The sequence below is a fragment of the Triticum aestivum genome, chromosome 7B (assembly GCF_018294505.1).
Source record: "Triticum aestivum cultivar Chinese Spring chromosome 7B, IWGSC CS RefSeq v2.1, whole genome shotgun sequence".
Taxonomy (NCBI): Eukaryota; Viridiplantae; Streptophyta; class Magnoliopsida; order Poales; family Poaceae; genus Triticum; species Triticum aestivum.
The window spans coordinates 34,077,747-34,101,879 of record NC_057813.1 but is presented as its reverse complement, the minus strand read 5'-3'; the positions used below and the strand labels follow the sequence as shown (position 1 = coordinate 34,101,879).

At 46.6% G+C, this 24,133-nt stretch overlaps 1 protein-coding gene across 1 annotated transcript; it reads left to right on the top strand.

Moving 5' to 3' along the window:
- The first annotated feature begins 19,001 nt into the window (after positions 1-19,001).
- On the top strand, positions 19,002-23,784 carry LOC123156757 (ribonucleoside-diphosphate reductase large subunit). Its single transcript, XM_044574934.1, has 17 exons — positions 19,002-19,370; positions 19,473-19,534; positions 19,622-19,709; positions 19,961-20,224; positions 20,305-20,545; positions 20,635-20,711; positions 21,059-21,229; positions 21,304-21,396; positions 21,495-21,644; positions 21,725-21,811; positions 21,885-22,049; positions 22,131-22,250; positions 22,463-22,665; positions 22,744-22,893; positions 22,979-23,126; positions 23,233-23,325; positions 23,424-23,784. Exons 1-17 carry the CDS (start codon positions 19,143-19,145, stop codon positions 23,532-23,534), a joined length of 2,451 nt encoding a protein of 816 aa, XP_044430869.1. The 5' UTR covers positions 19,002-19,142; the 3' UTR covers positions 23,535-23,784.
- The last annotated feature ends 349 nt before the right edge of the window (positions 23,785-24,133 follow it).

The window sequence follows — 24,133 nt, the reverse complement described above, 5'->3', positions numbered from 1 at the left end:
ACATCACTTAAGCCTTGCAAGTATTGCAACTAATGAGTTAGTTGCGGGATGATGTATTACAGAACGAGTAAAGAGACTTGCTGGTAACGAGATTGAACTAGGTATTGAGATACCGACGATCGAATCTCGGGCAAGTAACATACCGATGATAAAGGGAACAACGTATATTGTTATGCGGTTTGACCGATAAAGATCTTCGTAGAATATGTAGGAGCCAATATGAGCATCCAGGTTCCGCTATTGGTTATTAACCGGAAACGTGTTTCGGTCATGTCTACATAGTTCTTGAACCCGTAGGGTCCGCACGCTTAAGGTTTTGATGACAGTTATATTATGAGTTTATGAGTTTTGATGTATCGAAGGAGTTCGGAGTCCCGTATGAGATCGGGGACATGACGAGGAGTCTCGAAATGGTCGAGATGTAAAGATTGATATATTGGACGGCTATATTCGGACATCGGAAAGGTTCCGAGAGATTCGGGTATTTTTCGGAGTACCGAAGAGTTTCGGGAATACGTATTGGGCCTTATTGGGCCATACGGGAAAGAAGGAAAAGGGCCTCAAGGGTGGCCGCACCCCTCCCCTTGGTCTGGTCCGAATTGGACTAGGGAAGGGGGCGCCCCCTTCCTTCCTTCTCCTTTTCCGTTCCTCTTTTCTTATTCCATATGGGAGGTGGAATCCTACTAGGACTAGGGAGTCCTAGTAGGACTCCACACTTGGCGCGCCCCCTCCTAGGGCCGGCCTCCTCCTCCCTTGCTCCTTTATATACGGGGGCAGGGGGGCACCCTAGGACACACAAGTTGATCTTCGTGATCGTTCCTTAGCCGTGTGCGGTGCCCCCCTCCACCATATTCCACCTCGGTCATATCGTAGCGGTGCTTAGGCGAAGCCCTACGTCGGTAGAACATCATCATCGTCACCATTCCGTCGTGCTGACGGAACTCATCCCCGACACCCTGCTGGATCGGAGTCTGGGGATCGTCATCGAGCTGAACGTGTGCTGAACTCGGAGGTGCCGTACGTTCGGTACTTGGATCGGTCGGATCGTGAAGACGTACGACTACATCAACCGCGTTGTCATAACGCTTCCGCTTACGGTCTACGACGGTACGTGAACAACACTCTCCCCTCTTGTTGCTATGCATCACCATGATCTTGTGTGTGCGTAGGAAATTTTTTGAAATTACTACGTTCCCCAACATAACAGGCCTAAACATAATTTGGGCCCTCAGTAACAATAGGCTATTTACATGTGTAAATATCTCGAGCCCATAAAAAACATGGGCCTTTAAAAGACCAAAAGTGAGATTGGGCCTATTTACAATGCGGATCTTTCACAGGCCGAAATTCGGACGGGTCGTAAATGCGCCGACCTAATACACAGGCCTTTAACAGGCTGGAAGTTCGGTCGGGCTAGATTATCGTCATTTTTATATGGCCCATTAATGGGCCCGATGTGACGTTGGGCCACATATGGCCCATGGATTTCGTCCGACATTAACAGGCCGAAAATCACAACAGGCCGAAAGTGGCCCAAATCGATGACGGGCCGCTAACAGGCCGAATGTCAGACATGGCCGAATATGACCCAAATCCTTCACGGTCGTTTATGGGCCGAAAGTTTCAATGGCCTGTAAATGGGCCCAAATGAAGCAGGACCTTTAACAGGCCGGAAATACACCGGGGCGTAATTTGGCCCATATACTTTGCAGACTGTTAACGGGCCAGAAGTGATCATGGGCCGCGATGATGACAAGTTTAGGACAGGCCGTTGACGAGCCGATTTGACACTAGCCGTACGGGCCTTAACTGAGAATGTTGGGCCTTTATCTAGGCCGGCCCATTATGGTCCGCAAAATCTCGCGGGCCTTTAGCTGGGCCGGCCCATTATGGCCTGCAAAATCTCGTGGGCCATTAGCTGGGCTGGCCCATTATGATACGAAAAATCTCGTGGACCTTTTGCTGGGCTGGCCCATTATGGACCACAAAATCTTGTGGGCCTTTAGTTGCGCCGACCCATTTAAACTTTATGGGCCACTTTTGGGCCGGTCCACATGTCAGCATATCATAGGTGCATCTCGCCCATTGGATGAGTGACACATGTGCCAACGCGGAGCTGACACGTGTTTTTGTCAGCCAATCAGAATTTTACACATGGAAAATCCCCATTGGTCCTGGCTGTTAACGGGTTATCGGATCCAAAAACTGACCCGATAGCTTAACGGCGTTCCGTTACGGTGGATGCCATGTGTCGGTCACCCTTGACGAAAGCGCTTCTGTGACGCGCGATTTATCATCATGCAAGTGGACACTTCCGTGATGATAATTTTGGTAATGTCATGGAACACTTCTACGACAGCACAGGTATGACTATCTTGATTCTGTCATAAATTTGTCATGGATGTACATGCATGACAGAAAACGTGACTACTATGACAAACACGTATCATCACAGAAGTGTCTTTTTTTTGTAGTGAGGTGATATGGTGTCTCTATTAGCAATTTTAATAGTGACATCTATGTCTTCTATCTATACAAGTGCTATGTCCTTCTTAATTTCTTGATATAAAGTGTAAGGAATAACACTCACACTAGCACCCATGTCACATAAACCATGATAATAGTGATCTCTTATTTTAAGTGAAATGACAGGCATGCCAACAACTGGTCTATGTTTATCCCTTTCATCGGGTTTAGCAATTCTAGCAGCTTCTGCACAGAAGTAAATAACATGCCCATCCACATCTTCTTCTAAGAGATCTTTAACCATAGCAACATTAGGTTCAACTCTAATTTTTTCATCTGGTTTAGGTGTTCTAACATAGCTTTTGTTAACCACAGTTGAAACTTTAGCATGTTCCTTTATCCTAACAGGAAAAGGTGGTTTCTCAAGATAAGCAGTAGGAACAACTGGATCAACATTATAAAGTATAGTTTCTTCTTTAACTGGTATCGGTTCTTTAATTTCATCTTTAATAGGTGGGTGATATTTAAACCACTTCTCTTTAGGGAGTTCAACATGAGTAGCAAATGATTCACAAAAGGAGGCTACTATCTCAGAGTCAAGTCCATATTTAGTGCTAAACTTTTGAAAAGCATCGCGGTTTAACACAATCATACTTAAGCTTTACTAGCAAAAAGGCCCGTGCATTGCAACTGGAGAAAAAAACACCACACGCTCTTAATTTATAAAAGACGGTCTATAATCTGAGAATTTGTAGCTATGGCCCAAACAAAGATGGTATTAACCTATAAAAGCGTAGTTTAAGATTCTATAGGTGTTCTATTTCAACACGGCTTGCATGTAGATTTAATCCGTACAAAGAAACGAGCAAGTGATCATGCATTTATTCATGTCATGTTCGGGATGAGGTGTCTTTATGGGGAGTAAAGAAAACGACAAAAACAAACGATCTTGTGGTGCGCATCGTCCAACAGGCCGACCCCACTTTCAGGCGGTGAAGGACGATGCGGCATTGCGGCTCGTCTTGATGTGGCCAGAACTCGCAACCTACAGGGAGGAGCGGCTCAACAAAGGTTGTGGTGCGCGTCGTCTAACAGGCCGATGGTGGCGCGCCGGTAGGCTACTTGGTCATTTGCTGATGTTGGCACCGCACCTATGAGAAAAGGTAGAGGATCGTACCGCCGCCGGAGATGGTAAACGACGCGACAGGTTGATGGCCAAAGGTGAGGAAGTGTTGGTGTGGCAATGAACATTGCAGCCTAGATATTATATTTTAAATTGTTAACAGGTAAAATAACATCATATTCAGATTCTACATATTTTTCTAATAAAATTTCATATATAACATGTTAAATTTGGAGTTACGGTTTAGAAGATATGAGTATTTTAAAAAACATTTCATATGTACTGCGGGTTTAATGTCAGAAACATTGAGAGGTTTTCTATAAAATAGCATGACGGACTAAGAATACCTATTTCTTTTATTAGTAGGTATAGATACCTGACTCTTTACCTTCGTCGAGTTCCCAATCTTCAGAGTTGTGTTTAATTTTTTCCAAAAGATCCCACCGGAATTCAATAGTTTTCTTCATAAAAGAACCAGCACAAGAAGTGTCCAGCATGGTTTGATCATTACGAGAAAGCCGAGCATAAAAGTTCTGAATAATAATTTCTCTTGAGAGCCCATGGTTGGGGCATGAATATAACGTTGACTTAAGCCTCCCCCAAGCTAGAGCGATACTTTCACCTTCACGAGGCCAAAAATTATATACATAATTCCGATCACGATGAACTAGATGCATAGGATAATTTTTGGGTGGAACTCCAATTTTAAACAATTCCAATTCCATGATCCAATATCATCGCATAGCCTATACCATGCCAATGCTTTTCCCTTCAAAGATAAAGGGAAAACCTTTTTCATCACCTCATCTCCGGGTAAACCTGCGAGCTCGAACAATCCACAAATTTGTTCTACATATATCAAGTGCATATCAGGATGTTCGGTTCCATCTCCTGCATAAGGATTAGCTAGCAGTTGTTCTATCACCCGAAGGAATTTCATATTCAATATTTTCAGTAGGTGCAGTAGGTTGAGGGGCAATTAATTGTGGTTCCGGACGAGGTGAAGATACCCTGAACAAACCCCTCAAAGGATTGTTTTCCATAGTAGCAAGTGTCAATAAATTTCAGCACACTATATAAATGTTTCCTTACCGAACTCCACTTACCAAACGCGCTTCACTCCCCGGCAACGGCGCCAGAAAATAGCCTTGATGACCCACAAGTATAGGGGATCAATTGTACCTCTTTACGATAAGTAAGAGTGTCGAACCCAACGAGTAGCAGAAGGAAATGACAAGTAGTTTTCAGTAAGGTAATGTCTGCAAGTGCTGAAACTGTAAGTAGCGAGTAGTTTGATATCAAGATAATTTGTAACGAGCAAGTAATGATAGTAACAATAAGTATGCAGCAAGGTAGCCCAATCATTTTGAGGCAAAGTACAGGCCAAAACAGTCTCTTATAATAAGCAAAGCATTCTTGAGGGTACACGGGAATTTCATCTAGTCACCTTCATCATGTTGGTTTAATTCGCGTTCGCTACTTTGATAATTTGATATGTGGGTGGACCGGTGCTTAGGCGATGTTCTTACTTGAACAAACCTCCTACTTATGGTTAACCCTCCCACAAGCATCCGCAACTACGAGAAAAGTATTAAGAATAAATTCTAACCATAGCATTAAACTCTAGGATCCAATCGGTCCCTTACAGAATAGCGCATAAACTTGGGTTTAAGTTTCTGTCACTCTCGCAACCCACCATCTATTTACTACTCCATAATGCACTCCCTTAGGCCCAAATATGGTGAAGTGTCATGTAGTCGACGTTCACATGACACTACTAAGGGAATCACAACATACATACTATCAAAATATCGAACACATATCAAGTTCACATGATTACTTGCAACATGATTTCTCTTGTGACCTCAAGAACAAAAGTAACTACTCACAAATAATAAACATGATCCTGATCAGAGGACTATTAAATAGCATCATGGATCTGAACATATAATATTCCACCAAATAAACCATATAGCACGCAACTACAAGATGTAATCAACACTACTAGTCACCCCCTAGCTCCAATCTATAGTTCGGGTAACAAGATTGAATACAAGAGATGAACTAGGGTTTGAGATGAGATGGTGCTGGTGAAGATGTTGATGGAGATTTCCCTCCCCAAGATGGGAGAGTTATTGGTGATGATGATGACGATGATTTCCCCCTCCGGGAGGGAAGTTCCCCCGGCAGAATCGCTCCACCAGAGGGCAAAAGTGCTCCTGCCGAAGTTCCGCCTCGAGACGGCGGCGCTCCACCCCAAAAGTCCTCTCCTTATTTTTTCTAGGTAAAAATGACTTATATACCAGAAGATGGGCACCGGAGGTGGGCCGAGGAGGCCACAACCCACCAGGGCGCGCCTGGGGGGCCTGGCGCGCCCAGGTGGGTTGTGCCCACCTGGTGGCCCCCCCTCTGGTAGTTATTGGCTCCAATATTTCTTAAATAATCCATAAAAATTCTCCGTAAAGTTTTAGCTTGTTTGGAGTTGTGCAGAATAGGTGGCCTGACGTAGCTTTTTCAGGTCCAGATTTCGAGCTGTCGGAATTCTCCCTCTTGGCGTGTACCTTGCAAATTATGAGAGAAAATGCATTATAATTACTCCAAAAAGCATTACTATGGATAAAAGCATTGTAAATAACAGTAAGGAAACATGATGCAAAATGGACGTATTAGGGCGAATAGGTTTTTGGGAAGCGACTACGCGACTGCTCGCTGTTCGTCTACTTCATCTACGACCGCACCGCCCTCATCATCACCATGTCCACCGACGCCGAACGTGCCACCACCGAGAAGCTCAAGGCCGACGAGGACACCGCTGCTGCCGCCACCGCTGCTGGCGTCACCGCCACGGCGGCTTCTGCATGGCCTACTGGAGAGTATAACGCGTATATCCCTCTCCTGATTATATTCGTATTAGCAGTACTAGCATTATGTGTAGATCTGTCTACTGTTTGCTTAGTACGTGCTCGTTTAGATCAGTATCAGTATGTTGCTAATTCTGTCAATGCCATGCTAGTCATCTATTTATGGATTAAATTAGTCAAAAAAATTCCTATTTATTCAGCAATCCAAAACCTATTATGTGTAGGAATTTTTCGACAAGTGGCTTTGCCGCTGCACTGAAACTGGATAAGTTTACCGGTACGTACTTTAAGCATTGGCAGACTAAGACCACTTTATGGCTCATGGCTATGAACGTGTTCTGGGTCACCGGTGTCTCCATGGGAACGATTGCTCCTGAATAGGAGAAGGTGTTCAGGGTGGCCACCGTTGTGTTTATCGGAGCAGTTCTTAGCGTGATCGGAGATAAATTGGTCGACGCATATTTACATGTGCATGTCGCCAAGGACTTGCGGGAGGCGCTTGAATCTAAGTTCGGGGCCACCGACGCTGGAGCAAAATGTATGTTATAGAGCAGTTCCACGATTACAAGATGGTTGAAAACCATCCTGTACTGGAGCAGGCTCATAAGATAATATGCATCATGAAGGAGCTTGAGCTTCTGAAGTGCGACTTACCGGGCAAGTTTGTCGCGGGATGTATAATCGCTAAGCTCCCTAATTTGTGGAGAAACTTTGCTACCACTCTGAAACATTAGAGGCGTGAGTTCGCAGTAGAGGACGTCATCGGCCATCTGAGTGTTGAGCAGAATTCGAGGGCAAAGTACTCACACGGAAAAGGGGTCGAAGGAACTTCTGTTACCAACATGGTTAACCAGAGGAACCATAACTCCCACAAGCCCAAGGGAAAGAACGGTGTCCAACACAATACCGACTTTAGGAAGAAGGTTAAGAAGACCTTCAAGAAAAACATGAAGGATGAGGGTTGCTTTACTTGTGGTTCGGTTGAACATTGGGCCAACAAGTGCCCAAACAAGTTTAAGAAGTCAGGACAGGACTCCAAGTCTATCAACATGATTATGGGCAACAATGAGAATGGTGCATCCGGGTACGGTAATTTATTTACTATTTTTCAGTGTTTCAGCCCACCGATTGGTGGGTGGACACAGGTGCATGTGTTCATGTGTGTGCTGACATTTCATTGTTCACTTCTTACCAGGTCACAGGCCACGGGTCCGTACTGATGGGGAATGGCGCGAGTGCTTCTGTTCATGGAGTTGGCACAATCGATCTGAAGTTTACTTCGGGAAGGATCGTGCAGCTGAAGAACGTGCAGCATGTCCCTGCCATCAAGAAGAACCTCGTTAGTTGCTCCCTTCTATGTAGAGAAGGGTTTAAGTTGGTATTCGAGTCTAATAAATTAGTTGTTACTAAGTATGGACTATTTGTTGGAAAAGTTTATGAGAGCGGAGGGATGTTCCGCCTTTCCCTCACAGATTTTTGTAATAAAGTCATGAACCATATTCATTCGAATGTTAATGAATCTGAAGTTTGGCATTCACGTCTTTGTCACATTAGTTTTGGTGTTATGACGCAGCTAGCTAAATTGGGTTTAATCCCGAGTTTCACTTTAGCCAAAGGTTCTAAGTGCCTTTCATGTGTGCAAGCTAAGCAACCTCGCAAACCTCACAAGGCTACGGAGGAGAGACACCTGGCACCATCAGAACTCATACATTCTGATCTTTGTGAGATGAATCGTGTGTTGACTAAAGGTGAAAAGAAACACTTCATGACATTGATAGATGATTCCACTAGATATTGCTATGTGTATCTGTTAAATACTAAAGATGAGGATCTACACTACTTTAAGATCTATAAGGCAGAAGTTGAGAATCAACTTGAAAAGAAAATTAAACGAGTCTGGTCAGATCATGGTGGAGAGTACTTCTCGAGTGAGTTTGATTCCTTTTGTGCGGAACACGCCATTATTCATGAGAGGACGTCTCCCTATTCACCCCAGTCAAACGGGGTTGCTGAGCGGAAAAACCGTACTCTAACTGATTTGGTTAACGCCATGTTAGATACATCGGGTTTATCCAAGGCATGGTGGGGGAGGCTATATTGACGGCATGTCATGTCCTGAATAAAGTTCCAACAAAGGATAATGAGATCACTCCCTATGAGAAATGGGCAAAGAGAAGGACAACACTCTCGTACTTGCGCACTTGGGGTTGTTTGGCGAAAGTTAATGTGCCGATCCCCAAAAAAGCGTAAGCTCGGACCAAAGACTGTGGACTGCGTTAATTTGGGCTATGCTAAGAACAACGTTGGCTATAGATTTCTAGTAGTGAAATGTGAGGTACCTGACCAGAAGGTCGATATAATTATGGAGTCTAAGGATGCTACATTCTTCGAGGATATTTTTACCTTGCTGACATACCTAGTAGCTCTTGTGTATTTGATACCGGATCAGTTGTTCATATTTGCAACTCGATGCAGGGCTTGGTAAGAACTAGGCGTGTGGCACAAGGGGAGATTGACATCAGGGTCGGCAACAAAGCAAGAGTTGCCGTGTTGGAGGTCGGCACGATGCAGCTCCAGCTTCCTTCTAGATTTATTTTCGAATTGAATAATTGTTATTACATTCCTGCACTTAGTCGGAACATTATTTCTACCTCATGTTTGATGAGTCAAGGTTATGAATTCAATTTAAAGGACAATGCTTGTTCATTTTATTTGAATGGTATGTTCCATGGCTATGCACCCATTGTTGATGGGCTATTTATATTGAATCTAGAACAGGAATCGGTCTATAATGTGAATGTCAAGTAGCATAAGCCAAATGAGATAAATCCGACATACTTCTGGCATTGCCGGCTTGGACACATTAGTCTGAAACGCATGAAGAAGCTCCATGATGATGGGCTCCTAACTTCGTCTGACTTCGAGACGTTTGAGACATGTGAATCATGCTTGCTCGGCAAGATGAATAAATCTCCTTTTGCAAAGAGTTGCGAGAGGGCGTCCGAGCTATTGGATCTTATGCATAGTGATGTGTGTGGTCCAAGAGCACAACTGCCAGAGGTGGCTATCAGTACTTCGTGACTTTTACCGACGACTTGAGTAGATATGGATATATCTATTTGATGAGGCACAAGTCGGAAACTTTTGAAAAGTTCAAAGAGTTTCAGAACGAGGTTGAGAATCAGCTCGGCAAGACAATAAAGCTTCTACGATCTGATCGTGGAGGTGAGTACATAAGCCAGGAGTTTGATGATCATCTGAAAAGCCGAGGTATAGTACCTCAGCTCACACCTCCGGGTACGCCACAGAGAAACGGCGTGTCGGAACGGAGGAATAGGACCTTGTTGGACATGGTCCGGTCTATGATGAGCAAATCGGATTTACCCTTGTCATTTTGGGGATACGCTCTAGAAACTGCAGCTTTCACACTTAACAGGGTACCATCAAAATCCGTAGACAAGACACCACATGAGATGTGGACCGGGAAGAGTCCCAGTTTGTCTTTTCTAAAGATTTGGGGTTGTGAAGCATTTGTCAAGCGATTTATGTCAGACAAGCTTACACCCAAGTCGGATAAATGCATATTCATGGGATATCCGAGGGAAACCTTAGGGTACAACTTCTACAACCGGGAAGAGAACACAGTGTTTGTTGCTTGGAACGGGGTTTTTCTTGAGAAAGAGTTTCTCACTCAGGAGGCTAGTGGGAGGACGGGTCCGACTCCAAGAAATTCAAGGACCACTCGGGGACATCTCGGCTGGTGATGAGATCATACCGGAGTCAGTCAGGGAACTCGTAGTGGAAGCGGCACCGGAACCACGGAGGTCAGAAAGATTGCGCAGAGTGCGTGATGTATTGTTGCTAGAAAGTGACGAGCCGGCCATGTATGCAGAAGCGATGGTGAGCCCAGATTCCGAGGCATGGATGGAGGCCATGAGATCCGAGTTAAAGTCCATGGATGAGAATCAAGTCTGGGACTTTGTTGATCCGCCGCCTGGCGTAACAGCCATTGGTTGCAAATGGGTCTTTAATAAGAAAACCAATGTGGATGGAAATGTTCAGATCCACAAAGCTCAGCTTGTCACTAAGGGTTATGGACAAGTTCAAGGAATTGACTACAACGAGACTTACTCGCCCGTAGCGATGCTGAAATTGGTAAGGATCATACTAGCTATAGCTGCATATTTCGATTACAAGATATGGCAGATGGATGTCAAGACGGCTTTCCTTCCTGGAAATTTAACCAAGGACGTGTATATGATACAGCCCGAGGGTTTTGTCGATCCGACTAGCACTAGTAAAGTATGCAAGCTCAAGAGATCCATTTATGGGTTGAGGCAAGCATCTCGGAGCTGGAACATTCGTTTTGATGAGGTCGTCACTGGTTTCGGCTTCATCAAAAGCGAAGAGGACTCTTGTTTATACAAGAAGTTAAGTGGGAGCTCAATAGTGTTTTTGATCTTGTATGTGGATGACATACTACTGATCGGAAATGATGTTTCGATGCTGAACTCGGCCAAGGAGTCATTGAATGGCAAGTTTTCGATGAAGGACCTTGGTGACGCAATGTACATTTTAGGCATTAAGATCTATAGAGATAGATCAAGGAGGCTGCTCGGCTTAAGCCAGAGCACGTACATAGATAAAGTGTTGAAGCGGTTCAACATGAGTGAGGCGAAGAAAGGGTTCTTGCTACTCTCACATGGTATAAGGCTAAGCGAGACTCGGAGTCCTTCGACATCTGATGAGCGAAGCAGGATGAGTAGGATTCCATATGCCTCGACAATCGGGTCCATCATGTATGCCATGATATGTACGCGACCCGATGTTGCTTTTGCAATAAGCCCAACAAGTAGATACTAGGCCAACCCAGGTGAGAGTCACTGGGCAGCGGTAAAGACTATTTTGAAGTACTTGAGAAGGACTAAAGAGATGTTCCTAGTTTATGGAGGTGAGGAATAGCTCGTCGTAAGGGGTTACGTCGATGCTAGTTTCCAAACCGACAGAGATGATTGTCGATCACTGTCCGGATTCGTGTACGTCATGAATGGAGGAGCAGTGAGCTGGATGAGTTCCAAGCAAGATACGATGGCCGATTCTACCACAGAAGCCAAATACATTGCGACTTGTGAAGCTGCGAAGGGCGGTGTTTGGATCCGGAACTTTCTGGATGATCCTGGTATTTTCCCAGCCTCGGTAAAACCGTTGGACCTTTATTGTGATAATTCTGGTGCCATCGCACAAGCCAAGGAGCCGAGGAATCACCACAAGGTAAGACACATAGATCGGAAATATCACCTGATACGAAAGATCGTAAAGAATGGTGATGTAGAGTTATGCAAAATTCACACGGATGCAAATATTGCAGATCCGTTGACTAAGCCGCTTCCACAACCCAAGCATGAGGGGCATGTTAGAGCTATGGGCATTCGATGTCTATTTGATTGACTCTAGTGCAAGTGGGGGACTATTGGAGATATGCCCTAGAGGCAATCATGTATGATGATATTTCTTATGTGTTTGTGAATAAAGATAGTCCTTGGACATTATCAATGATGTGTATCAGCAAGTACGTGACTTGTTTGTGGGACTATGCATTGTATGATGACTGTCCTAAAAGGTCCCTAGTCGAAAGGGTTGTGTGGACGCGCAGCCGACTAGACTAGCATATGACACGGTCGATGGCTTGGTCTCACTAGCCATGGAGCATTGGATGCTAAACGGATAATATGGACTTGGAAAGGTCTGCTCGGATTCGACGTAGTCGGATCCGAGTCGAGATAAGGTCCGAGTCGGACAGACCCAACTATGAGACGCAACGGTATGTCATCTGTGAGTCTCTAGTACAACATACGTTCTATGTCCTAAGACCTGAGCTGACACATGTACTGGGGATGGTGACAGACTTGCTTTGGGCCAACCAAATGCTACTCCGTGACTGGGTAGTTACAAAGGTAGGTTTCGGGTTTGTCTAGACCTATGCTGCGAGACGTGGCCGAGCAAGATGGGATTTTCCCCTCCGATCAGGAGAGATATACTCTGGGCCCCTCGTGTGATCCGACCAAGATAAGCATGTCCATGCGACATGGATTATGAGATAATCCGGTTTGTGGTCGGCATCACTGGAACGAGAAAGAGGTCGGGCTAGCACAAGGATGACAGACTCGCCTTGAGCCCGACAACATATATCTTGTGGCAAAGGGAACAGAAGTATGATGTACAGGTTCGCCTAACCAGCTTCATAGTCCGCTTGGTGTTCGGCATGCCTTGCTAGGGGCCGCTACCAACAGTGCAGTTCGGAGGTGATCTGAACTGCGACCAAGCCGGCTTGAACCTAAGGGGTCGCACGCTTAAGGGAAGGAACCTACGAGGTCGGATCCGAGGACACTAGTCGGGTGTGATCCGACTTGTATTCGGATTGTGGCCGAGTAGACTTATGGGCTTTAGGGTCCGTGCGAGGCCCAAGTGTTGAGCCCGCGATGCACGCCTATATAAAGTGGAGGTGCCACACACTCATGTGATTGATCGCTTCGGCGCTGTCACTAGGGTTTGCATGTGTTGCGAATAGACACCTCCACTCGCCGCCGGTTGTGTGATCGGACCTAGCAGTACGCCGCACGACGTTCCTCCTGCACGCGTGGATACCGTTAGAGGCGCTGCGCTTGCGCCGCTCCGGCGAACCTGTACGTGGGAACCGACGACCGGCTGTTTGAGGGAGATCGAACAAGGAGGAGACGAACCACGCGGACGCGCAGCCCCAATTCTTCTTCTGCTGGACGGCACTGCGCGTCTTGTGGTAACAAACTGTGATCCATCTCCCGTAGCATGTTCCTGGTTGTTCTGCGCGTAGGAAAATTTTAATTTGCATTCGACGCACCCTACCGTAGAACCCAACACAAAGACCTTTGGTGATGATTTCTTCGTGTACCTCGTGGATGATACTCCCACTTCTATTTAAGAAGTGTATGCCTCTCCAGAAGCTGATTACTGGAAGGATGCGGTCCGTAGCGAGATGGATTCCATCATGGCTAACGGGACATGGGAGATCACTGAGCGTCCCTATGGTTGCAAACCATTGGGATGTAAGTGGGTGTTCAAGAAGAAGCTTAGGCCCGATGGTACGATTGAGAAGTACAAGGCTAGGCTTGTGGCCAAGGGCTATGACCAGAAAGAAGAGGAAGATTTCTTCGATTCTTATTCACCTGTGGCTAGACTGACCACCATTCGAGTATTACTCTCGTTGGCGGCCTCGCATTGTCTTCTTGTCCACCAGATGGATGTTAAGATGACTTTTTTGAATGGAGAGCTAAACAAGGAAATCTACATGCAACAGCCAGATGGCTTTGTGATAGATGGTCAGGAAAGAAAGGTGTGTAGGTTGCTGAAATATTTATATGGTATGAAGCAAGCACCTAAGCAATGGCATGATAAGTTCAATACAACTCTGACATCTGCTGGCTTCGTTGTTAATGAAGCTGACAAATGTGTATACTATCGCCATGGTGGAGGCGAAGGAGTTATACTGTGCTTGTATGTTGATGACATACTGACATTTGGAACAAACCTCAAAGTCATTGAGGAGGTCAAGTCGTTTCTATCTCAGAACTTTGAGATGAAGGACCTTGGTGTGGCTGATGTTATCTTGAACATCAAGCTACTGAGAGATAATGAGGGTGGGATTACACTTCTGCAATCCCATTATGTTGAGAAGGTGTTGAGTCGTTTTGGATATTCGGACTGCACACCATCCCAAACACCATATGATCCTAGCATGTTGATTCGAAAGTTCGAAGGCACGACTAAAGATCAACTGAGATACTCTCAAATTATTGGTTCACTGATGTACCTAGCGAGCGCAACGAGGCCTGACATTGCGTTTGCTGTGAGCAAACTGAGCCGGTTTGTTTCTAAACCGGGTGATGTACATTGGCGTGCTAGTGAGAGAATTATGCACTATCTGAAGGGTACTATGAACTGCGGACTTCACTATACAGGATACCCCTCGGTACTTGAAGGGTATAGTGATGCGAATTGGATCTCTAATGCTGATGAGATGAAGGCCACAACCGGGTATATGTTTACTCTTGGAGGTGGCGCTGTTTCCTGAAAGTCTTGCAAGCAAATGATCTTAACGAGATCGACAATGGAAGCAGAATTAACAACACTAGACACATCTGGTGTCGAACCAGGATGGCTTCGAGATCTATTGATGGACTTGCCATTGGTTGATAAACCTGTTCCGGCTATCCTTATGAACTGTGACAATCAGACTGTCATCACCAAGGTGAAGAGTTCAAAGGACAACATGAAGTCCAACAAACACATAAGAATGAGATTAAAAGCTGTCATAAAATTAAGAAACTCCGGAGTGATAGCGTTGGAGTATGTCCATACGACTAAGAATCTGGCAGATCCCTTTACAAAAGGGCTATCACGTGTTGTGATAGATAATGCATCGAGGGAGATGGGTATGAGACCCACATGAGTTGCCATGGTGGTAACCCAACCTATGTGATCGGAGATCCCGTGAAGCAGGAACTGGGAAAACAAGCCAGTGGTAAACTGAGGAGAGTAACTATACTAACCCACTCCGTTGGAAATGCAATACTCTCAATACTGTATGGTGGGATGACTATTGTCTTAATGTGTTCCAAAGCTTATGTAAGCAAGATGCTATTCCTATAGAGCGATCTTTGGAGGAACACACCTATGTGAGCCCGACTGCTGGTCACAGTCTATGAGATTGGGGTGATCTCTAGTAAGCTCATGAATAGCCCAGGAGTGTGACTTATATGCTCCACCCGAGGGGTCAGCCTTCGGCAGCCTAGTACCAGTAAGAAATGTGGTGAAGCTTCTTTACGCCAAACTGGCAATTCAAGGCATAGTCCATTGTTCAGTTGTGAAGGAGTGTAGCTACTTGCTCTAGGTGAAGCTCAACCTTACCAGGTCTTCACATAAACACTGGTATATCGAAACAGCAATTGGAACAGAGGACACAATGGGCCCTTGAGATCTGGTGGGGAATTGCTGAAATTTGGGATGGGCTTTAGGCCCATATAGCAATTTCTGAAAAATCTCCAAGGGCCCATGTGGGTTATTTGGCACTAGGTGTAGTGGGAAGTTTAGTCCCACCCCGGTAGTGGAGAAGGAGTTGGACCTATTTATAAAGGTTTCTCTTCCACATGCTATTGGAGCTTGAGAATAGAAGAGGCCCTCGTGCACTCCTCCTCCGCCACCCGCCACGCCTCGTCACGACGCGCCGCGGGTTGCGGGATTGAGCCGAGCCGAGCTCACACCTACGCGCTTATTTTTGCCATTCACTAACGGAGAGTTTCTGACAGCTAGGCCACGATCTTAGACGTCATATTGTGGGCTGTCACGAACTCAGACGTGGGTCGAGCCCACGTCTCTCCACGCGGTTGCGCCTATATAAGTGTGCGGTGTCTCCTAACCCTAGCCGTCACGAACATATCACATCTGCTCACGCGCACTGCCCACCGTCGTTCCTTTGCTGCTGCCGCCGCCGGTGACTCCATCCCGCCCGTCGTGTACACGGTCGACGGGAGAGCAGGTCTTCGAAACCCGGCCCTCCGGTTCCTGTACGGGAGAGGGGCGAATAGGTTTTTGGGAAGCGACTATGCGACTGCTTGCTGTTTGTCTACTTCATCTACGACCGCGTCGCCCTCATCATCACCATGTCCACCGACGCCGAACGTGCCGCCGCCGAGAAGCTCGAGGCTGACAAGAAGGCCGCCGAGGACACCGCTGCTGCCGCCACCGTCGCAACGGCTTCTGCATTGCCTACTGGAGGGTATAGCACGTATATCCCTCTCCTGATTATTTCCGTATTAGCAGTATTAGCATTATGTGTAGATCTGTCTACTGTTTGCGTAGTACGTGCTCGTTTAGATCAGTACCAGTATGTTGCTAATTCTGTCAATGCCATGCTAGTCATCTATTTATGGATTAAATTAGTCAAAAAATTGCCTATTTATTCAGCATAATCTACATCTACGAGCAAGCATTGAGGGGGCTTGATTCACCGGAGCACGCGCAGTCGCAGTGAACCGAGGTCGGGGTGAAAACCCCGGCGGGAAGGACAGAGGTGGCGGAGCAGAGGAGGAGCCGGCGGCCTGCAGCATCGGCCCCGTGCTCATCGCCACGCCGGAGGTCGAGGAGGACGGCCCGCCGACAGTAGGAAAGCCTTGGACGGGGGTCAAGAACCCCCCTGCCCAATGGGGTCCCAAGAAGCGGCGGCTTTGTGGACGGCGCCGGCGCCGAGCCCAGGACCACGAGGTCCGGAATCGGCGGCGGAGCAGGAACGACCCGCACTGCATTGGCCGGCGCTCGTGGTGGCCGGCAGCAGATGGGGGACGACGCTCGCAGCGCCGACGCCAGGTCCCAGCCCGAGTTCTGGAGCCAGGCCAGCCAGCGCTCCTGGATGTTGGCGATGCGCTGGTTGACGGGGGTCAGAGGACGGCGCGGCGGTGGGCGAGGCGGAGCCATCGAAGGAGAGAAGAGGGAGGGGCGGTGAGGGAGAGAGGGAGCGGTGGGAACAATGCGACTGGGCGGTGACAGGAGAGCGGAGGCGAGTTATGAGACGTCCCCTCCATCTCCCGCGCTGCCCGAGGCGTGCAACTGCCTCGCACGCGTGGCCGCGCCGAGCCAGAAACTGCCGCTAGGCCAGGCTGCGATCTGCTTTAAGGTCCGTGCTGGTCATAAATCGCATGTAGCCCAGGCAACTAAACAGACCGCGCACATCCCGCACGGGTCAGGTTGGGCTGCATGGGGGCAACCAAACACACCCTCTATGTTTGCACAAAGGCACAAGTTTCTGCAGCCAAAAAAAGAAACCACGTACCAGTTCACTTGGAAAGCATTCTTGAAGCTGCTGACCATGCTAGAGTTGTTCCTAGCCATCGGTAGGGTACAGATTGCGGCTCCTGAATTTGATTCTGGCGACGATGGTTAACGATAAGGTGGAGATGTTTCTAAGATTTGCTCGTTAAAATTCTTTGTCCCAGGAGACTATGGCAGTAGATCTTTTGTGTGAATCTTTTTTTTTTGAAATGATCTGTCGCGTGAATCTGAACTTTCGTAAAGGGTGTGCTCATCCAACGCTCGCTCAAAAAAAAGGGGAAAAGGCGCCAGCATTCCGTTTGGCAATGCAGCCTCAACTTTTTTCTGCAAAAGCCAGAGCAGAACAAATGCATTTTTACAGCACTGGGTACGGTGCGCATCATCAACATCTGCGTACGTCGGCACTGGTTCCTTCCCTCGCACACTTGCAACCAAATTTGATTCGCAGCTCGTAGGCTGTGTTTGTTACAGCTTTCGGAGCCAGTTTCTCGTGGGAAAAAATTGAAACGGGAGCAAACACCTAAAAATGGACAGCTTCGTGGCGACAGCCCAAAGCAGCTTCGTGATGTTTTACGTGTTATAGGCCGAAGCGACCGGGGGCGTGCTTTGGCTACGAAACGGCTTGCGCTTCGTGATAATCCCACCGCTAACCTAGCCGTTTCGTTCAATTTACAACGAGAATGGCATCCCTCTCCCGATCCATCCGAGCTGACTCATCTCTCTCTCGTCTCTCACTAGTTCACCACACGCAACGCAGCAGGGATAGTATTTGTATGGACCTGTAATTACATGTGCGAACAATTGTGACTTGCATGGACTTGCGTGACAACATAATTCTTTTGCTCAATATTATTCTATGTATATATGAGCAAGAAAGTGAGAGAATTATTATTATGAAATACTTTATGCATTACCATAGAATAAATCATCTCTTGTCAGTCAAAATACCATTTAAACAATATATTAACACAGAATCAACAAGTTACACTGATCTCAGTACTCTAAGGGCATTTCAGGCTTTTCATTAGCCCACAGTCATTTCCACAACTGCATTGCAAAACAGCTAACCTTCGTCACAGCTGTTTCCTCAGCACAACAGTTTTGACAGCACAGCAAGTCGAGAGCTGAATATGTCGAAACTGAAGCCCAAACAAACACAGCCGGTAGTACCGCTCTGGATCGAGCACTCCTCCAGATCTCAACGGTCGCCGCGCCACCTTCTCCGGGAAGAAACAGCGGCTCGACCGCAAAAACAAAGCCGAAAATCATACCGACGGTTGCCCAAAGTCCACGCCGCCGTGCTCAAAATCAGCGGCTGACGGGCCGTGCCCAAAAAGCAAAATCATCCTTCCCCAGCACGCTCCCCCCTCCGCCTCGGTTTCCCGCCCTCTCCCACGCGCACCACTGACACCCGCGGACCACCTGTCAGCCCCCACGCAGAGATACACACCACACGCCACCCAGCGCCCTTCATTAACCCACCGACGGGTGGGCCTGAATGGCCGCCAGCCCACACCTCAGTGCCGCGCGTGGCCTGGTAGGGCCCGGGACGCCTCCAGCGACGCAGCGCCAAAACCCGCGCGGGAAACAGCTCCCCGCCCGCGCGCCAAACCCAAACATTTTCGCGGACTTTTTTTTGCTTCTGTAGGCGGCCTGGGCGCGCCAGGAAGGCATTTAAACCGGCCCGCGCGAGGCCCCAAACCCTACGACGGCACCACCAACCAACCCCCCTCCCCTCACCCCAATCCACACCTCACCCCGGCGGCGGCGCGCACACCACCTGCTCGACAGAAGGCCCCTTAGGCGGCGGCGGCGGAGAGGAGGGCGCCGAGATGTACGTCGTGAAGCGGGACGGGCGGACGGAGACGGTGCACTTCGACAAGATCACGGCGCGGCTCAAGAAGCTCAGCTACGGGCTCAGCCAGGAGCACTGCGACCCGGTGCTCGTCGCGCAGAAGGTCTGCGCGGGCGTCTACAAGGGCGTCACCACCAGCCAGCTCGACGAGCTCGCCGCCGAGACCGCCGCCGCGCTCACCGCCTCCCACCCCGACTATGCCTCCGTACGTTCCCCCCTCTCGATCTATCTCTTCCCTTCCCTCCCGTTCCCCCCCTCTCGGCGCCTGCCTCTCCTGGGCTGACGTTTGTTTATCGCTCTTGTGAAGCTCGCGGCGAGGATTGCTGTGTCCAACCTGCACAAGAACACCAAGAAGTCCTTCTCCGAGACGTAAGTCATGACCCCTGTTTCTGCCATGATTCGTTCGGTTGGATTTCGTGGATTTGGCTACTGACAAATTCTGGACTGTGGGTGCAGGATTAAGGACATGTACCTGCACTACAACGAGAGATCTGGGCTGCTGTCTCCGCTGATTGCCGAGGATATCTATGAAGTCATCATGAAGGTGAGGCCCATTTCTGACAGAAAATCTCTCAAGATAACTGTCTTGTACTGTAGATCAATAGGCGGGGGACGGTCGGAAATCATATTTTTACCCTGAATTTACTGTTCCTTCACAATTATTTAATCTCCATAGGAATAGGATGATGTGATGTATTCTAGTATGCCCTGCTCTGCTCTGCTCTGTTTGTTCCACGATGCACTTTGTTTTAACATCTGCTGTGCTGCTTCTGATGTTGTGACATTTTATTTCAGAACGCCGCTCGCTTGGACAGCGAGATAATCTATGACAGGGACTTTGATTATGACTACTTCGGTTTCAAGACTCTGGAGAGGTCCTACCTCCTGAAGCTTGGTGGGGTTGTCGTGGAAAGGCCGCAGCACATGTTAATGAGGGTTTCAGTAGGGATACACAAGGATGACATTGATTCTGCCATCAGAACTTACCATCTCATGTCCCAACGCTGGTTTACTCATGCTTCGCCAACCCTTTTCAATGCTGGCACCCCGAGGCCACAGGTACCCTGTGATCTGCCATCAGAAAGCCTGGACGTGGATCTTGAATTTTCATAATTACAGTTTCATTCTCCATGATGCAGTTGAGCAGCTGTTTCCTTATCTGCATGAAAGATGACAGCATTGAGGGAATCTATGATACTCTGAAGGAATGTGCTGTCATAAGTAAATCTGCTGGAGGAATTGGTGTTTCTGTTCACAATATTCGTGCTATTGGGAGCTATATTCGAGGAACAAATGGAACATCCAATGGGATTGTTCCTATGTTACGTGTCTTCAATGATACTGCTCGTTATGTAGATCAAGGTGGAGGCAAGAGAAAGGGTGCGTATTACTCTTCTGTTAACAGTTCCTTATGACTCATTCTAATTCCATGGTCTTTTGAAAAATAAATTCATTGTTTCAAAAATCAGGTGCCTTTGCTGTATACCTGGAGCCCTGGCATGCTGATATTTTTGAGTTCCTTGATCTGAGAAAGAACCATGGCAAGGTAAAATGTTAACCTTGCACTATCTAATTACAGTTGTTGTTTTGAAACTCAAGTCCATAACCATTCAAATCTTCTGTACTATCTATAACATTCGAATTTACCTGTTACCTTTAAAGAGTATTCCATTGTACAGATGCCTTTGCAAGTCTTAGTTTGCTGCAATTTATGCCCATGCAAGAAAATAGTGCATATCAACATAATATCGATGTAGTACATTTGTGCATAATATGGAGGCTTTTATATAATTAACTGCTTACTGTAACCCAAACCTATGTGCTTTGTTTGTGATCTGTGTTTCTGTCATATACTATCTCTGGAAGGCGTTCTGATGAATGCCAATTTAACAGGAGGAGAACCGTGCAAGGGATCTTTTCTTTGCTCTCTGGGTTCCTGATCTATTCATGCAAAGAGTACAAAATAACGAGGACTGGTCCCTTTTTTGTCCCAATGAAGCTCCGGGGTTGGCTGATTGCTGGGGTGAGAAGTTTGAGGAATTGTACAAGAAATATGAAAAAGCAGTAAGTTCACAGCTTTATCCATATGTATTGAGTTAAAAAGGAAAACTCTTCACTAATCCACTTTCTGGTTTCAGGGCAAGGCGAAAAAGGTTATTCCGGCACAGACCCTCTGGTTTGACATTTTGAAGGCACAGATAGAAACTGGCACACCTTATATGCTCTATAAGGTACAATTCAATGTCAAAACATTAGATTGTATTCCAAGTTTTGATGCTGTCAATGATCTGGTCCCAATGATTTATTAATGCTCTTAATTTATCTGCAGGATTCATGCAATAGGAAAAGTAACCAGCAGAATCTGGGCACAATTAAATCTTCAAACTTGTGCACTGAGATAATTGAGTTCACAAGTCCTGAGGAAACTGCTGTCTGCAACCTAGCATCTATTGCTTTACCACGTTTTGTAAGGGAAAAGGTATACATTCTCAGTGCCCTGGATTCTATCATTGTCATGGAGGTTGTATTCTTATGCCTTACAATAAACTTCTGTTGCAGGGTGTCCCAATAGAGTCCCATCCATCCAAGCTTGCTGGTAGCAATGGATCAAAAAATAGATACTTTGACTTTGACAAGCTAGGCGAGGTTTGCTCAGATCCCACTGTAGATCCTCATTTCTGGCCTGTCAAATAATGTCCTAACATACTGTTTTTGCCAGGTTACTTCAACTGTTACTTTCAATCTAAACAAAATAATTGATATGAACTATTATCCGGTTGAAACCGCAAGGAGGTCTAATATGCGACACAGGCCAATTGGCATAGGAGTTCAGGGCTTGGCAGACACATTCATGTTACTTGGCATGGCATTTGATTCACCTGAGGTACCTTTCCCAGTTAATAAACTCTGGCATCTGTTCCTTTCTGGCTTAGCCAATATGTAACAAATGCATTCTCCTTTTCAGGCTCAGCAATTGAATAGGGATATTTTTGAAACTATTTACTACCATGCTCTGAAAGCTTCCGCTGAACTGGCGGCTAAAGAAGGCCCTTATGAAACATATGAAGGGAGCCCTGTCAGCAAGGTTTTCCTCTCCCTCTACAAATCTCTCTTTTTAGTTAGTGAAAAGAGTCCAATTTTCAAAACAGAAATGAGTCTAATGTTGCCTTTCCTTGTAGTTTTCTGTCCAATTTCCCCCCTAAATTTGCATCCACTCACCTTAGTGACTGAATCACTGGTTGGGAAGTAACAAGTTATCTTCTTCCTAAATTTTGTTCTCTACCAACTTCCTTGCAGGGCATTATCCAACCTGACATGTGGAATGTAGTGCCATCGACCAGATGGAACTGGCCAACTTTAAGGGAAACTATTTCTAAAGTTGGAGTAAGAAACTCTCTTCTGGTGGCTCCAATGCCCACTGCTTCCACTAGTCAGATTCTTGGCAACAATGAGTGCTTTGAACCCTACACATCTAACATATACAGTCGGCGGGTTCTAAGGTTTGTAAATACAGTCTTACTGCTCACATTCTGAACTCCCATGTGCATATCATTGATTTTCTTGTCATTTTTTTCCAGTGGGGAGTTTGTTGTGGTTAACAAGCATCTTCTCCATGACTTGACTGAGATGGGTATCTGGACACCTGCTCTGAAAAACAAGATAATTTATGAAGATGGTTCTATTCAGAAGATGGAAGAAATCCCAGATGATCTTAAAGCAATTTACAAGTACGTGGTTCACCCTCCTCTCATTTCATTCTACTGGATGCAGTCAATTATATGTATCTGAATGTTTACTCAATTATTGTATCAGGACTGTTTGGGAGATTAAGCAGAAAACTCTGGTTGACATGGCTGTTGGTCGTGGATGCTACATCGACCAGAGCCAGAGCCTTAATGTCCACATGGATCAACCAAACTTTGCAAAGCTTACTTCGTTGCATTTCCATGCTTGGTCCAAGGTAACTCATCATGGGGATTCTGAACCTTTTTCTTTAACCCTCAACATTTCGTATCAAATCTTCAAACTGACAAGCAATGGTGTGCTTAATCTTTGGTTGGTGTCAGGGCCTGAAAACTGGGATGTACTATTTGAGAACAAGGGCAGCTGCTGATGCAATCAAGTTCACTGTGGATACTGGCTTTCTGAAGGTCAATGGGGTACGTGTTCTAGGCCTCTGCTCCATCTATTTAGCTCTCTTTCCAACCCAGCTGCTCAAAACATCACCACTCATAATGAATACACATGTTTTTTGCAGGATGCTAATGGCACTAATGGCAAACTAGCAGAGGAAGACGACGAAGCCAAAATGGCGCAGGTCGTCTGCTCCTTGAACAACCGGGAAGAATGCCTGGCATGCGGGAGTTAGATGCATCCGTTGCATCTATTTTTCTCTTAACCAAGGCAGCCATTACACAACCAAACGGTCTGATCACTGGCGTTGAATAATTGATAAGTGAGTCGTTTATGTAGGTGTGGTTGGGTTCAAGATCTGATTGAGTTCCTTTGGTGGGCAGCCCTTGATGGCTGGAGTTGCCAACGTTGGCTTGTGTTGTATTTGTACTATCTAAAAACATGGGTTGCTGCAGCTGTATATATATGTATCGTTGTTCGTGTTATTGATTTGTCCCGTTGTTGCTGTTATACTTATAGTAGTGTATCTGGCTGTGCTTGTTCCTTCTGTCTTCTCATGGAGGCAAGTCAACTCCTTCCGCCCGCACGAACCAGCCATGAGGGAGAGTAGTACATGGGCCTTTGATACCGCGACGCCCACCAGCGCGACATCCGAATCTGAGTTTTGTCCTATACATGCGATGCTTTGCTGACAAGTACATTAGTGGGAAGAGAGAGCGAGAAACAGTTAAGTAAGCAGTCCGGCGTCTTTTATTACATTCGCCGCCAGCAGCGATGGACTGGCTACCTTACAGGCCCACTTTGGGCCATTGACTTTGGCTTGCAAATTGAATT